General features: G+C 31.4%; 5 protein-coding genes across 6 annotated transcripts in view; 3 read left to right on the top strand and 2 right to left on the bottom strand.

Moving 5' to 3' along the window:
• Positions 1 to 1,090: 1,090 nt before the first annotated feature.
• LOC126858976 (uncharacterized) lies at positions 1,091 to 2,726 on the bottom strand. Its single transcript, XM_050609774.1, has 4 exons — positions 2,476 to 2,726; positions 2,143 to 2,396; positions 1,767 to 2,061; positions 1,091 to 1,465 (listed from the first exon to the last, which is right to left on the bottom strand). Exons 1-4 carry the CDS (start codon positions 2,588 to 2,590, stop codon positions 1,188 to 1,190), a joined length of 942 nt encoding a protein of 313 aa, XP_050465731.1. The 5' UTR covers positions 2,591 to 2,726; the 3' UTR covers positions 1,091 to 1,187.
• Positions 2,727 to 2,737: 11 nt separating this feature from the next.
• LOC126858972 (F-box only protein 39-like) lies at positions 2,738 to 7,710 on the top strand. Its single transcript, XM_050609769.1, has 9 exons — positions 2,738 to 2,817; positions 4,389 to 4,485; positions 4,623 to 4,912; positions 5,608 to 5,840; positions 5,930 to 6,094; positions 6,368 to 6,591; positions 6,923 to 7,081; positions 7,300 to 7,464; positions 7,528 to 7,710. The coding sequence occupies exons 3-9, from the start codon at positions 4,721 to 4,723 to the stop codon at positions 7,677 to 7,679; spliced, it is 1,290 nt and encodes a 429-aa protein (XP_050465726.1). The 5' UTR covers positions 2,738 to 2,817; positions 4,389 to 4,485; positions 4,623 to 4,720; the 3' UTR covers positions 7,680 to 7,710.
• Positions 7,711 to 8,715: 1,005 nt separating this feature from the next.
• LOC126858981 (corrinoid adenosyltransferase MMAB-like) lies at positions 8,716 to 10,485 on the top strand. The gene is made up of 3 exons (XM_050609791.1): positions 8,716 to 8,965; positions 9,136 to 9,505; positions 9,587 to 10,485. Exons 1-3 carry the CDS (start codon positions 8,886 to 8,888, stop codon positions 9,812 to 9,814), a joined length of 678 nt encoding a protein of 225 aa, XP_050465748.1. The 5' UTR covers positions 8,716 to 8,885; the 3' UTR covers positions 9,815 to 10,485.
• LOC126858980 (ribosome maturation protein SBDS) lies at positions 10,345 to 11,849 on the bottom strand. The gene is made up of 2 exons (XM_050609790.1): positions 11,520 to 11,849; positions 10,345 to 11,113 (listed from the first exon to the last, which is right to left on the bottom strand). The coding sequence occupies exons 1-2, from the start codon at positions 11,648 to 11,650 to the stop codon at positions 10,483 to 10,485; spliced, it is 762 nt and encodes a 253-aa protein (XP_050465747.1). The 5' UTR covers positions 11,651 to 11,849; the 3' UTR covers positions 10,345 to 10,482.
• A 546-nt stretch (positions 11,850 to 12,395) lies between these two features.
• LOC126858946 (protein phosphatase Slingshot) overlaps positions 12,396 to 15,588 on the top strand; it is a 121,905-nt gene continuing 118,712 nt past the window's right edge. The window contains exon 1 of one of the 2 annotated variants that reach the window (XM_050609695.1): positions 12,396 to 12,614. In XM_050609695.1, the coding sequence (XP_050465652.1) occupies positions 12,558 to 12,614 (57 nt within the window). In that variant the 5' untranslated portion in view covers positions 12,396 to 12,557. Of the gene's footprint in view, positions 12,615 to 15,193; positions 15,522 to 15,588 lie in introns of those variants that run through there. The other variant, XM_050609694.1, reaches the window with a different exon arrangement.

A 15,588-nucleotide genomic window follows, 5' to 3' on the forward strand; every position in this document is an offset into this window, starting at 1 on the left:
TCTTGTCGATGAAGCTATCAATACATAAAAAAAAAAAAAAATACGCGATCTATTTTGTTGCATTTTGTGATATCAAACAGACATCATATTTAACATGACAACTATTATAAAGGTTAAATACATTGGTAAGAAATGAAAATTATCTTTTTACGGAGAATTATGATTAAGTATAGAATTGTAATTACAGAATATTTATCAAATTATGATGAGATTGAATCAAATACAACATTTGCAGAAAAAGAGATATTGATAAACATAAATTGTCCGATTAAGATGATACTCAATTACATTAGAAAAGTTGCACGTCTGAATAGTACATGTAATTAAAAATAAAATAATGATTGTATATATATATATATATATATAAATTATTAATTAGATTATATATATATATATATGTATATATATGTATGTATGTATAAACTTTGACACTAATCTAACTATCTATAGTTTCAAGTTTGTTAAACTATAGTTTTTTAATTATTAAAAAACTGTAATCAATTAGAATCAATTTTTGTAGGAAACCAGGTAGCAAATACACATCATTTTGACGTTAAATGACTTGTACTTGTTACCTGGACTTTCAGGTGAATTCGATTTATGTGACGATGTAACATGTAAATTGCAAAACGTATCCTTTTATGAACCTTATACACGTGGAACAGATATTCTTCAAACTGATTTAACATATTTTATTATAACTTTCGAACGTAAGTAATGTATGATTATTATTACCTAATACAGGAGATTTTACAGGAGATATTTTTCAGGGGATGAGAATAGACAGATGGTGAACCTTACACCACTTCTATCAGCAAAGACAGCCAAAAGATGTGAGATTTTATGCAAACTGCCCACCAAAAGACCTTCGCGGAAAAATGTATCAATTAAACCTACGCTTAAAAAGCATAATAACTAATTAATCTGATGAAATTTTAAAATCTTCATTAATCTGGTGAATAAAAAGTTATTTAATAATTATATAATGTATAGTGCATATGTATCTTGATAATATAGTATTACTCAATGACATTTAATGCACCCAATGTTTTTAATATATATAATTAAATTGTACAATAGCCAAAATAAATTAGGGAAATTAACAAATTTATTGAACTTAAAATATTCAGAGGGAAAAAGAATTGTATAATAAAATTATTATATACATTCACTTAAATTGAAACTTTTTACAATAAAGTCTCATCTAATTCCTTAATACTCTTATCTTGAATCGTGATATCATGAAATTTTCCGTGCCTTCCTATTCCATGATAAATAAATTTTTTGGCACCTTCAACTCCTTCCTCCAATATCAAATGCGATGAATTATCTTTCTCGAATTGTAATGCTTCTTCCATTACCTTTGCTGAATATGTGGCAAAGTGAGCTGACGCGCGATCTGCCAGCAAAGACTTTTGCGGGAATTTTACGAGAGATGATGCCAAATTTATCGCCACACCCAAAGCTGAAGCAAATAAAATACATATTTAAGAATATATATATATATATATATATATATATATATATATATATATATATAATGACTTGCACTTGTTACCTGGATACTTTCAGGTGAATTCGATTTATGTGACGATGTAAATTGTCATATATATATAGTTATCAATCTTTTTATAATTAAAGAGTAATAGGTATATAATTTAAAAATATGATAACACGAGGATAACTTTAATTTACTCTACATATATCATAGTTTTAAGTTTCCTTTAAGTTTTTAAATAATCCCAAGGTTTAATATTATTTCATACCTGCACCACAGGATGCATATTTATGTGCAATTCCCCATTTAAATGCTTCCTCTGCAGTAGCTATTCTTCCTGTTAGTATAAGTTCTATAGCTCTGGAATATCCAATTAGAGCAGGCAAACGGACAGTGCCTCCGCCTAAAATTGGAATGCCAAAACGTCTGTTTAAAAAGCCTATCACTGCTGTATCTTCTATAATTCTCAAGTCACACATTAAAGCAAGTTCGAATCCTATTCCAATGACATATCCATTTAAAGCTGCAACCAGTGGTTTCTTGAATAACTCAGTTCTATTCGCCTGTAAAGAATTAAAGAACCTTAACATAATGTATTAAATCAAATGATTTATTTCATATCTTTGAATATAATGCGAATGTACCAATGGCCCAAAGTGTGGTATGCTTCCCTCATTCTCGCCATCATAGTCTGCAATTTCTTTGAGATCATAACCGGCACAAAAATTACCTCCTACTCCATATAATACTCCCACTGACGTCTCTTCGTTATTTTCAAATTCATCTAAAGCTTCTGAGAGTAATTGTGCAGTTGCGATATCTAGACAATTTCTCTTTTCAGGACGATTGATACCAATTGTAGTCACTTTACCCACTTGATTCACCAATATTGTGTCTTCTGAAACGTATCATTAAGTAATTTTTATAACGATATTGTACAACATTTCTATCTATTGTTTATATCTTAAAACATTTACCTTTACTCTTATCGGAATTTGTATTTGCATTTGCTGGCTGCGAGGTTAGACTTCGTCGTACATTATGTCTAAGTGTCCGAGCAAAAGAAGCGGACAGTTTCCTCAGAGAATGCATTATTTTTTGCGCTACAGATTTTTTCTACGATAAGTATTTTTGATAAAAAGTTTTATTAAAGTTTTAAGTTATTGCATTCAAATTATGCCATATTTCTTATAACCTCCCGAATATAAAAACAGACGCTTTTTCTAGCCGATGCAGTGGCGCCGACTGGATCCATTTTAGAGCTGGCAGAATTACATAGTCAGATTCACTTTTTGATGTCATGGTAAAACGATCGATTGGTGCGTGTCCATGCTCAATACATAATTGTAAATAAATAAATAATTAGTCAATACATATATGAAAAGATATTCCTAATGTTTATATTATTGAATATTATGATTACATATTGGCTTTATAAATGATGAGTGTTTTTCAATTTTAATTGTTGTTGGAAACGTGTTGCAGTTGAACGTTTTGCAATTAATGCTGATGTTGACCTTTTCAAATAAACTTTAAGAAAATTTCATTATTAAATTTATTGTCAAATTAATGCATTTACTTGGGTTCAACGTTTAAGTATGGATTCAAGATATTGTTTATTATTTTCTGCGCACAATTTATGTAAGATAAATTTTAAATTTGTTATCAATCAATAATTTTGTAATTAAATTTTGTAATTAAAATCATTAAAAAAGGTAGATGTGATAAATTTTTAAATTATTAATATAATTATGTTGATACATGTAAAAGAGAAAGAGAGAGATACATATATTATGTACAATATGTTATGTATATTAACATGTAGAATTACACATAAAAAAAAATTATAACTTAAAATTATTATAAAATTTAAATTTCAAAAATAAGTATGGACCTTTTATAAAATTTATTTTAATAAGTTACTCCTGAGAATATGCATTATCATCAATATCACATAATAATCAAAGATAATTAGGAAGTTTGACCCTTAATAAATCTTCCAGATATGTACTTTAGAGTTTTAGTTGAATGTGCCATAGTTTGAAAAAATTTTAACTAAATCTCGATCTCAAGCAAATGCTTCGTTATCTTGCGTTTAATATCCAAAGTAAATCGTGTTATATTTTTTGCAAATTTATTTATCTAAAATAGACAATTGACATTTATTATCAATAAATAATTTTGCCCATTATAAAAAGCAATAAATAATTACATGTAATAATTTTTTATAAGCAAAACTATATAAATGAATATTGAATTCAGATTAATAAAATGACAATTAATGTTGCAATCATACTGATGTCGCTATAAGAATAAAATAGTATATATATATATATATATATATATATATATATATATATATGTATACATAATAAATATCATACATAATAAACATAATAAATATCTTTATGTAATTATTACTTTAATATTACATAATATTGAAAGCATAACATATTAGAAATTTTCGATTTTTAATATGTTATAAATCGGTATTTTGCAATTATAAATATAAAAATAACTACTCAAATATTGATTTGTAGAGAAATCATTAAATAGTAATGCTTTAAAAAGCGAGTAGCACAATATATATAAAATGTATGTAATTATCGTGGATTGCAAAATTAATGTTAAATAAATTTTACACTCAACTATCATTCTTTTTCCTTCTTTCTGAAACTGTAGAAAAATAATAAATGTTATGACTTTTATTAAAACAAAAAAAATTTTAATATATTATTATGTATACACATATTATGTATACACATATTTTTCTCTATTTATTTTTTATCTTCTGACTCCATTTTCTATCTTCTCTCTCTCTCTCTCTCTCTCTTTCTATTGTTTATTTTTTGCCTTCTTTAACTTTAATTTCTTTAATTTTTTTTTACAGATTTTTTACTGTCAAAATTTGCATAAAAATTGCAAATGATACGAGTGAAGCAAGTCAGCTCATAAACGAGATAACCAATCAGCATCGCGAATAAGAGGTAAAGTATAAATAACATTCCTGTTTTAGAAAAAAAATCGATAATATCAAGAATATAATAATAGGTATCGATACACGTAAGTATTTCTTTCTCACTTCAATCCAGTCTTTAATCAATCAATCTGTTTTTGATGATAGCGAGCAAAACTCAAACCTGATAAACGCGCGGCCAAGAGTAATTCAGACTAACGACCGTCTGGAAGAGAGATGAAGACGAGCCAAGCTGAAGCTGGGAGATGTGGGATCAGCTACCGGAGCTGATACTGACGCAGATATTTGGCCATTTGAATAGGGCCGATCGTGTCAGCGTCGGTCAAGTCTGCCGATCATGGAATCGCTCGTTATCCTCGCCCGTGCTCTGGCGATCCTTCACAGTTCTTATCGATCGTGAGCTACGCGGTGACTTCCCTCTAGCTGAAGAATTAGTCGTAAGAGAATTTTTTGCAATAGAGATCGGCAAATTTTTTTTAAGCAACTTTAAGTCAACAACTTGCATAAGGAAATTTGTATGTAGAATTGAATTCGTATCGTGACCGAATTTAGAAAAATAATGTGAAATTATTAAAATAAAAATAGAAATAATGAGGCTTTGTATGTCGATAACAATAAAATAAAAAATAGACTAACAACTAAATATAATAGTCATAGGTGCGATTTTATTAGACATTTTGCTCCACATCAATAATCGTCCCATTTTCAGTAACTGTATATAAAAAAAAAATAATATGAAAACAAAAAAATATAAGAAATTTATACAGAAGAAGGCAGATGTTTGAAATTCATTAATATGTACAGTAAAATTATGTGAATAAAAGTTAAGCCATCTCTTAGAATAGATAAGTGAAAAGAAAAAGAGAATTGATTAATAATACAAAAAAAAAGTTTATTGTTTAATTTTTTTACAACTCTAAATTTTTAAATATATTGCAGAATTCAATTGAAGAATTTATAAGTCCGAAAGAGATTTCTCATCAATGTTTGATTTGTTTTAATAATAATAGCAGTCTTCATAATTGAAATTGAATTTTGTCGTGTTGTATCCTATTATTATTGTGTCATGTTATCGATGTGTATGCCGGAATCTATTGATTGAGATAAATAAATTTACCGTCAAACATTTTAGGCAAAATATGGACAGCATATGCGTAGCCTGGAGCTCGCATTTTCGCGACCGTACATCCTGCCAAGACAGATGAGAATCACACGCAATACTCAAGCGGAAGCCGGTGCCGATTTTCTCGCGATCGTGCGCGCTAAAGATGTGCAGCTGCGACAGCTGATATTAACAAACTGGGTGTTCGGCTATAAATGGGGCAACAGAGGAATTTTGCTCTGTGCCCTGGCAAATTTCTTGCGGTGATCAAATTCTGTCCTTTTTTATCAATTTTAATGTAGTCGAACAGACTACTTTACAAACTGACCTTCTTTTTTTATTCAATTTTCAGTGGCCAACGTAATCTTGAGATCCTGAGCTTACTGAACGTTGACTTTGGTGTGACCGACGTTTTGCGATTGTTGGGAACAGTTGCCAAAGGATCTGGCGAACGCTTAATCTCTTTGGACCTTCGCGGTGCTTTCAGAGAATGGCAAGCTCCTCATGATAATCCGAGGTTCGGAAAAACGCGGGAAAAAAAATAATTTATTAAAAAATACGCAAATATAATATTTTTTATACACACACATACACATACAATACATACAATATAATTACGAAGTAATTAAAGTAAATTGTATTAAGTGAAAACATCTATCAATGTCGCATACGCGTAATTTCAAGATAATTTGCTTACAATAATTATTATATTATTTTGAAATGTAATTAATCAATTGTTTAATTTTAATTATTTTTTATAATATTAAAATTAATCTCAATTATTCTCCAGATATTTGCGCTTGTTGAGCCGTTTCCACGCTCTAAGTTTGTTAAAATTAGACTATCCGGCTTTATCGAATCATGCTCTGAATGCTCTTGCGAGTGGAGCATTGATGCTGAGGAGTCTGTATATATCTGTGAGAGATTCGGACTCCAGACAACATATGATAGCGGATGCTGCTTGGCACAACTTGGTGCTAGCTTGTCCCGACTTGAAAGTATCCTACATTATAGGTATAACAGAATGTTGCTATACTATAAAAACATTTTTATCTGCATTAAGATCCAGTCTATCTGTTGAGATAAATTTATTTTTTTTCTTTGACTTTAAGATCGCATCGCTTTGCAATTATGTCCTCTTCATTATTTAATTAAATTAGATCAATAAGTTAAAATTTTTTTTATTCAAAGAATATTTTTATGAAAATAAAAAAGATCTTATTTTTTAATACAAGAATACGTAAGTCTATTTCAATTATGTTCAATTATGTTAAAGCGCATATCATTTCTGACAGATATGTGAGAATTTTATTGCACTATTTATCTTTTCAAGTTTTATTTTCAGTGAATATCTCACACTACGAGGATATGTACTACTTGCTATTACCTAGTGTCCCCTTAGCCAAGTTTCATATGTTTAGTGGACACGTATGGGATCAAAGTAGATCTCGGAATTTTAGAAGCACAATAAATCTGCTAATTACTCAATACACGAATACATTAGGTATATCATAATGTGCTTATTAATCAATTTTTAGAATTTTTTAAGTATTGATATATGCATTTTTATTAATGTTTTATCCAATTTATTAAATTTATAAATTTTTATCAATTGATTTAAATTTTTGATAAATTGCTTTCAATGTCTGTCATTACATAAGTAAATTATCAGAAAGGATATTGCTTAATAATGAATAAAAAAAAAGATACTTTCTTCTGCAGTCGAAGTTATGCTACAACTTAGGAATAATCGTGAATTACTCGACGATTTATTGGTATCCATGTTGATACATTGCAAGCGATTGACGAGATTGCAGTATGATGGAATTATAAGGAATCTCGAGAGTTTACGCGAAATATGTCAGCTTCAAGCCGAACATAAAACACGTAAGTGAAAACATTTGTTGTAGTATCAATAAAAAGGGCTCGATCGAATAAACATGATTGCAGATTTTAAGATGATACATGTGAAACCTCGAAACATTAATATCCAAAATCGTGCGGTATTGAACGATATTAATTATCAATACGATAGCAAAATGCACGAGCAAGGTGTCGATTTCCGAGTTGAAGATCCTACATCGATTTTATTCTTCTATTGATGATTGATCTTACTTCTGTCAATATTTTTGAATTTTTAAAGAAATTTTTACTTTATTTACTTTGATATCATGTTTTGTTACGTTAGAACAAATATTTTTGTTTTTATTAAATAATAATGGAATTTAAAAATTATCTAAAAATAAAGTCATATATGACTATAATGTATAACATAACAGCATTATAATGTATAAAAATGTAAAAATATAATTTATAATTTAAAATATTGATGATTAATATAACAAGACTTGATTTCAATTTTAAGCAATTTATATTTCTGTATATGTATATGTTTGGACAAAATGATAGATATCTGTACATAAATATCATTAAAAATTTATTATTTATATAATATACAATAATTGTTGATTTATACAAAATAAATTTATATAAATTTGTTAAATTTATCGATTTTATATTATAGCTGCTTATATACAGCTGCTCGTTGCAAACTTATATTTTTTTTCTTAAAAACAATTGTGTTTTTTTTACACAAATTGATTCTTTTCATTATTTTGTTCATAAAAAGAAATAAGATAATCAAAAAATATTTTATAAGGTATTTTGTAACCGTATTACCATGTAAAATTATATCAAATTAAAAAATAAAATATTTTGTTTACTATGCAATTTTTGGCCATCCTATCCCATAGATGTAGTATACATATATCTATCAATTGAAATTTACAGAACAATGTATACAAGCAATAAAAGTATACATTATATATTATAATAGTAAAAATGTTATTAAAAGAAATTTATAAATTTACCCTTTTTAATTCTATTTTTAAGTTATAAAATTTATAACACATACTATGTTTTATATTGATATTATTTACACGGCACGTTTCTAATCATATATTTCTCTATATTCCTCATTTTTGGGAAATGAAAAAAAAAAATTTTATTTATATTTTATTCGCTTTATTTTAATCACTGCGACTTTTGCAACAACACGTCGGCATCTTTAATATTAATAATATTAAAGATACGCGCTTATATCGTAAAATGGCGGAAATTAGGCCTGCGTGTTGCTATGCATAAATTCATCTTATTGTTAGTTACGAGCACACCATTGCATCGTGATCGTGGCATTCTTCATGGCGACGCTGTTGATTACGGTGCATGTCACTAGCAGCCGACAAGATATCAATAGTCAACGCATATCACGTTAATAGGATTGATTAAAGGCGTAATTGAAAGGCAAGATGGAATTAATCCGAAGCGTATTGAGAAAGTCCACTTTCATATACAAAAACGGTGTGCAGTGTGTATCTGTGAGACACAGGTGTACATTTAAATACTCTTGTAACCTCAAAATACTTCGCATGGCATGAATTATGTATTATGTTGTAATTGAATAACGAATAAGTATAACGCATTACGCGATATATGATAAAAATATTATATTAAAGTTAGATGTAATTGTCAATTAATTCAATGATGACATTGTCGCAGCGGTACCACGACGTCAAATGTAGCTGAGGTAGCGGTCTTCTCACGGGATGGTGATTCCGGACTTACAATCACAGATGCCGGAGACACGAAACCAAAGGATGATATGATTTTCAACGCTCTCGGAGCGACCGACGAGCTGTCCTCTTACATAGGATTGGCGAGAGAATTCGCTTGCGATGGGAAGGTCGAACATCCTTACGTCGATAAGCTTAAGAGAGTGCAAATGATTTTATTCGATTTAAGCCACGCCATATCGAAATCGGTGCCTGGGAAAACCAGATCCTTTGAAAGTAAGCATACCAAAGACCTTGAAGAATGGATTCTTGAATATGCGAATCAACTCCCTCCTCCAGAGGATTATATCATTCCAGTACGTACTTAGATATTATAAAATTGTCTTGCATATTTTTATTTGCTCTTTTAATCCTGCTATCTAATAATTCTATATTAGGGTGGTGGCAAAGCTTGTGCTTCCTTACATGTTGCACGAACAGTATGTAGGCGAGCAGAGAGGAGCATTACAACACTAGTGCGAGATGGTGCTTTGGATAAAGAGGCACAAACATATTTGAATAGATTATCAGATTTTCTATTAACGGTATCACGCATCGCAGCCAAATGTGACCAACGTACAGAGAATATTTATATTCCAAGAGCCGAAGTGATAGAGGAGAAATGAAAGGACTGGGATTTAGAAATTTTTGTAGGATTTATAATAATTCTTTTTGCACTGAAAATATATAAATAGTCAGCTACATATGCCATAAACAGCTATATATGCCAATTAAAATATAATTGTAGAGAATGACTAGCATCCTGATGAATGGCTATGTTTTGATATTAATTGCCAATATTAAAAATGTATAGTTTACATTGTGTGCACTATAGATTGGTCAGCACTGGCAGTGAATATCAAAACAGCATATAATTAATTACTTCATTTGTTTTCAAATGCCTATTGCTTATTGCTCATCAAACAGTATATATTTTGCAGAGATTGTATATGTTAATACATATATCTTAAATTGACAGTTTCAAATAGAATACAAATAGTTATAAAGAAGAAGTCTACTGTAATTATTATAACTGCAATTTGAATAAAAAAAAATATTTATTGCAATTTTATCAAAGTAATAGTGTTATGATAAAGATATTAATTTTATGACATATATATGTAGATAGAATTTATTTAAATAAGATTTGTAAATATGCAAATGCAAACAAATTACTTTATTAATTATATTGTTATTAACAAAGAGTTGTATCAACATATACTTGAATTATACTTAATAAATATGAATCTTTATAGACAATAGTTGATTAAAAAAAAATAAATCTGTTTACTATTTATGTTAAGAGTTCTTCTCCTTCGATTACTTCATTTAAATTAACCAATTCTACTAAAGCAGAACCCTTTGTTTCTGATCGTACCAATTCATCTATTCCTCTATATTGACCTGGATCAATTAAGCAAATTATTGTTAATGATCTGTTGTCCCACTTCTCACTTTCCAATTTAGTTATAAGTTTAATAACTTTCTCTTTCAATTTCCTTGCTTCTTTTTCTGGGATGACAATTCTGAGCCTCATTTGGGCACGTTCCAGAGGCATCACTTCTTTCAATTGTGAGATAACATCTAATGCCTGTTGTTTGGCATTTCGATTAGGTTTAACAGAAAAATGTATTTCTTCTCTCATGGCATTCTCGATCATGGAAACTGGATATGGATGTTTAGTTTCTGGATTTATACATTTGCTGGCGACTGTTGTGGCAATATCTTTGAACATGGAGTCTAATGCTGAATGCCTTTCTTTGTCGGAAACTTGGAGCTCACCTTTTGCAAGAATCTGTTTGCATATTTCAGTCTGATCATCAATGCCAAAAGCTTTTATGAGATCTTCCTTCTTTGCCACCTGACCCTTTGATACATTGGTAAATATTGTATGCGTTTGCAGTACTTCATCAATGTCTTTTTCTCTAAAATATATTTTAGACAGAAATAATAAACAATGCATATCACATTTATTTCTGCATGATAAAAAAGATCTTGAATGATAAAAAAGATATTCTCTAAAGAGCAGATTAGAGATAAGTGATGTGCTATGTCTTATTTGAACTAGAGATGTTGCTTCAATAGATATTAATGAAAAGAATCAGAATGTAAATATAACAGATAAAAGATAGAAAAGACAATGAAACAAGATAGTCTCGCTAAAATTGTTAAGATTATAAGCACCATGTGATAATGTAAATCTTATAAAGGCAATGTATCTTTATATAAACATTTAAGAAGAGAAATTATATAAATGAGGTTACATATGTAGATAGGTAGAAATATCATTATCAGTCGCAATCCATTTAATCTTGACACACAAAGACTTACAATTTATTTCTCCAGGATATTACTTTATTCTTATAACAGGCAATTTCGAATCGGTTGCCACCTTTCTTCATGCGAACGACAGCGACGTTTGTCAGTCTTATTTGATTCGTCGGTGTAAATATTTTCGACATTTTTGCAATGAACTTTGAAAAATCGGCCTGGCGTGATCAACGTATCGGCTAATTCAAACTGTCTAATAGATAATACTCTTGTGTATTTCTATTTACACTTCTTTGAGATGCTGCAAACACTGTTGCATCAAGTTATGCCTGTGCGATGAGTTACTGAAAGACGTACGATATACGCATGACCAATGACATCGCACGAATCACGAGTCACCTGACAAGAGAAACAGCTGATTTAAAATAACGAAACAGTGTCGCCAACCATTATAAAAATTTTCCCCCTCAGAAAGCAGTCAGAGTCCCTTCAAAAATATGTATTTGAATATTTAAATGTATCGGATTCAAATATATACGCTTTTTTTATTTAATTCTTATGTATTTTTATACGGCTAAACTTGAGCCGATGTATTTTATGAAGCATCTTATTAACAGTCGATATATTTTATATTAAAATTTCATTATCGATGGTTGTTAAATATGCATTCATGGATTTATCGCGAGCATCGAACGATAATTACTTGCCGCGAATAGAGGAAAAATAAATGCATAAAGAAGAACCAATATATATATATAATGTACGAAAAACGAGAGAGAGAATTCGCGATACACTCACACACGCTATAAAAGACGATCTATGCTGCGCCTGCGCGTGCAACGGCGGCGTGGTGTGGAGAAGATAGATAGGGGAAGGGAAATAACTCACCAGACTTACGGCGCGAGCGTGCGCGTTGCGGCCGTCGATTGTATCAAACATGGCCGCCGCGAGCGTGATACCGTCGAAGGTGCGTGAAAAATGACGGCTTCTTCGCGCTCTTGACGGCGCGATCGTACGTGCGCGCGCGAGAACAGCGAGTGTTCGAGCGAGTGTTTATCGTGTGCATCGTGACGGCGGTTTGTACGGCATCTTATCGCCATGGCGCTGGTCACGGTGCAACGTTCTCCGAGCGTGTCCAGTTCCCCGCAAAGCTCGGTGAGTTTTTGTATTTCCTTCTCTTCCGATGCGTGTATATATATATATATATATATATATATATATATATATATATATATATATATATGTATGTGTCCTCTCCGGATGCGGAGATGGACGCGCGTAGAATCGCGCCGTTTCGTTACATCGTCGACCCTCTCGCTCGTTCGATTCGGCTCGGCTCGCTCGGGAGCCAGCCGACCGGTTGCCTCTACCTTATTTGGTGGTGCTCTGACAGCCGAGCGAGAATGGGAATCGAGGAAATTCCAAGTCTCCCTACACGTATTACGTACGCACACACGCATCTGCTGTATTCGTAGGCGTGCGCGACATGCGATACCCTCAACCGGCGCGGAAAGCGCGCCGAAACAAAGAGGCTCCAACAGCGTAAACAAACATAACGTAGGTAGGTAGGTAGGTAGTGGAGGTTGCTCTCGCTCGGAATTCCACGGTTCTTGCCGCTTGTCCCCGATACGCGAGCTTCGCCGATATGATAGCGTCCCGGCAAAGATTGTGCCGTACGATTTTTCGCTTCCCTCTTATTACTTTCGCTTTCCGTTCGCACGATCGTCTTTAATGATAGATTTCTCTCACGTAGAGTCGAAGACGAAGATTTTGTAATTCAATTGTCTTCTCAGCGATCTCGTATTTATTGATGCTCGCAAAGATACTTTCGCGATATCGAAGACGTGTGCGACGAGATGAAAGTTGGAAGGCGCGAGTTTTTCTCTTGTCATGGATGAGTGAGATTATGCGCTTCCGTAGCGCTGATAATAATGTATGCGAAAGATAATTTCGTGCTTTCGTTTCCTGAAACGGTAGAACCATGCAATAGATGACGGATAAATATGAATTTATTTTTTTAATTCATGTTGTTTCAATTGATAATCTGTCGAGTGATTGATTTGTTATTCGTACATCATTATCGATTATCTCATCATATCGCAAAGATACAAAAATTTATTCTAATTATAATCAAGTATTACTATCAATTTTACGTTTTTTAAATGTAAAAAATGTTATTGTATGATACATATAATAATATTAATAATAATAATAATATATAATAATATTAATATAACGTAAGCACAATCATAGAGATAATATAATTATTTAATATAAATATTATATATGAAAAATATTATATTTAAATAATAATATATTATTAAATATTATTATATAATGTTAAAATAATATATATAAAATAATTTATTTTATGGACAACATACGCAGTTGAGTGTCCTTTTATTTGACTATTTTGACTATATTTTTTATAAATAGTTTTTTACTTCTTACTATCTTAATATTTTTTAAAATATATTTTAATAATTAAGGAAGAAGATTGTACTTTTACAAATTAATAAATGGGACAATTTTAATTTAAAATAAATTACAACAAATTTGAATAAAAATGTTATTTCTCAAATAAAATCGTTTTCGATTTTATATTTAATTGTCAATATTCATCTTAAGTTATAATTAATAATACCCAATAATTATTTTTGAAATTCAATAAAAATGCTTATTCAAATATCTTTTAAAAAATGTGATATGCAGTAAGTTGCATGAATTATAAAAAAGAGTGAGTTTCGGGGCAGAGTGAATATTTTCTGAATTTTTCAATAGTTTTGACAACTTAGTTTTGACTCTTACCTTATAACTTTATTTACAACTTTTGACTGTTTTTACTGCTTTATTATATCGTTAAGTCATGAGTTTTCGCAGATAGTAAATTTATAAATATTATATAATATTTTTATATTATATAAATTTATTGCAAAAGATTATTATAGTCGCGTCACATCTGATTTTCCCACCGGTTATTTTTTAATTTTTTTTCGCACTTTGCGCGTGTGCCCTTCGGCTACCTACCTACGGTGCGACCTTTCGCTCACGTCATCGCGACGACCTCCACGCTCCGAGGGGTGACGATCAACGCCGCGGAGGCGCTGCCGATCCGATGTGAAACATCACACCGACACTAAATCAGCAAACTGGTGTTGGAGACGCTCTCCTCGCACAGCTCTCCTCGGTGCAACGATGACGACCGACTCAGTTGGTCCGCCGCCGCTCGACGGGTAGCTCGTCAAGCGAGTAGATATACGATCGCGTTTTACTTCTCGAAGCACGATTTTTGCACATTTTTTGCACCGTTCTCGGTCTCGATTACCGCTTTTACGCTGAAACCATTCGATTATCTTGAAAGGTGATCGCGTCAAGCGATACGCGAGGCAAATTACGTACTCAGTTGAAACATAATTGTCGAATACGATTGTTTGAGAAACAATTAAGTTGAATTTTAATGGATTTTTTCCATAATTGGTAATCTCCGCGACACGATTTGCGACACATTGATTTTTTCTTGTATTTTTATTATTTTAAACGCGATGAGAGTACTATCCTAGTTCCAAATTGAGATATATATTATCTTTCAATTGATAAAATTATAAATATCGCTGCATGTTCCTCGTGCGAATTATATGGAAGAATAATAGAAAGAAAATGAAGACAAACTGATACAAACGATAAATATTTTTACAACACTCTTTACACATTGTTTACAACATTGTACAGGAATGCAATATGTCATTATTTGATTTTAATTACGAATATTCGTTTGTAACTCTTGTTTAAAAACTTCTGGAGCAAAATCGATCGCACCAATGTGACACTTGCGTTTCGTAGCCGTCATTTGCGTGTTGTGAGAAGGCTCTTGTTGATACATCGCGAAACATGATTGTGCTGAAGCAGAAAGCTTCTCTACATTACGGTCTTCCGCCACCACCGGCACCCCAACCACCTTCGCCCTGGTCCAGCATACTCTGGGGCGACGATCCGCGACCTCACGGACGAAGAGTCGCGTGTGGCGTACGCGTCACGCAACTGCGGAACAAAGTCACTGCAAAAGTAAGCCTTCGTGCTAGAGCCTTAGAGCTCATCAATGATTTTTCTGATTCTTCAACTAGCACAATCA

The sequence above is a fragment of the Cataglyphis hispanica genome, chromosome 2, assembly GCF_021464435.1.
Source record: "Cataglyphis hispanica isolate Lineage 1 chromosome 2, ULB_Chis1_1.0, whole genome shotgun sequence".
Taxonomy (NCBI): Eukaryota; Metazoa; Arthropoda; class Insecta; order Hymenoptera; family Formicidae; genus Cataglyphis; species Cataglyphis hispanica.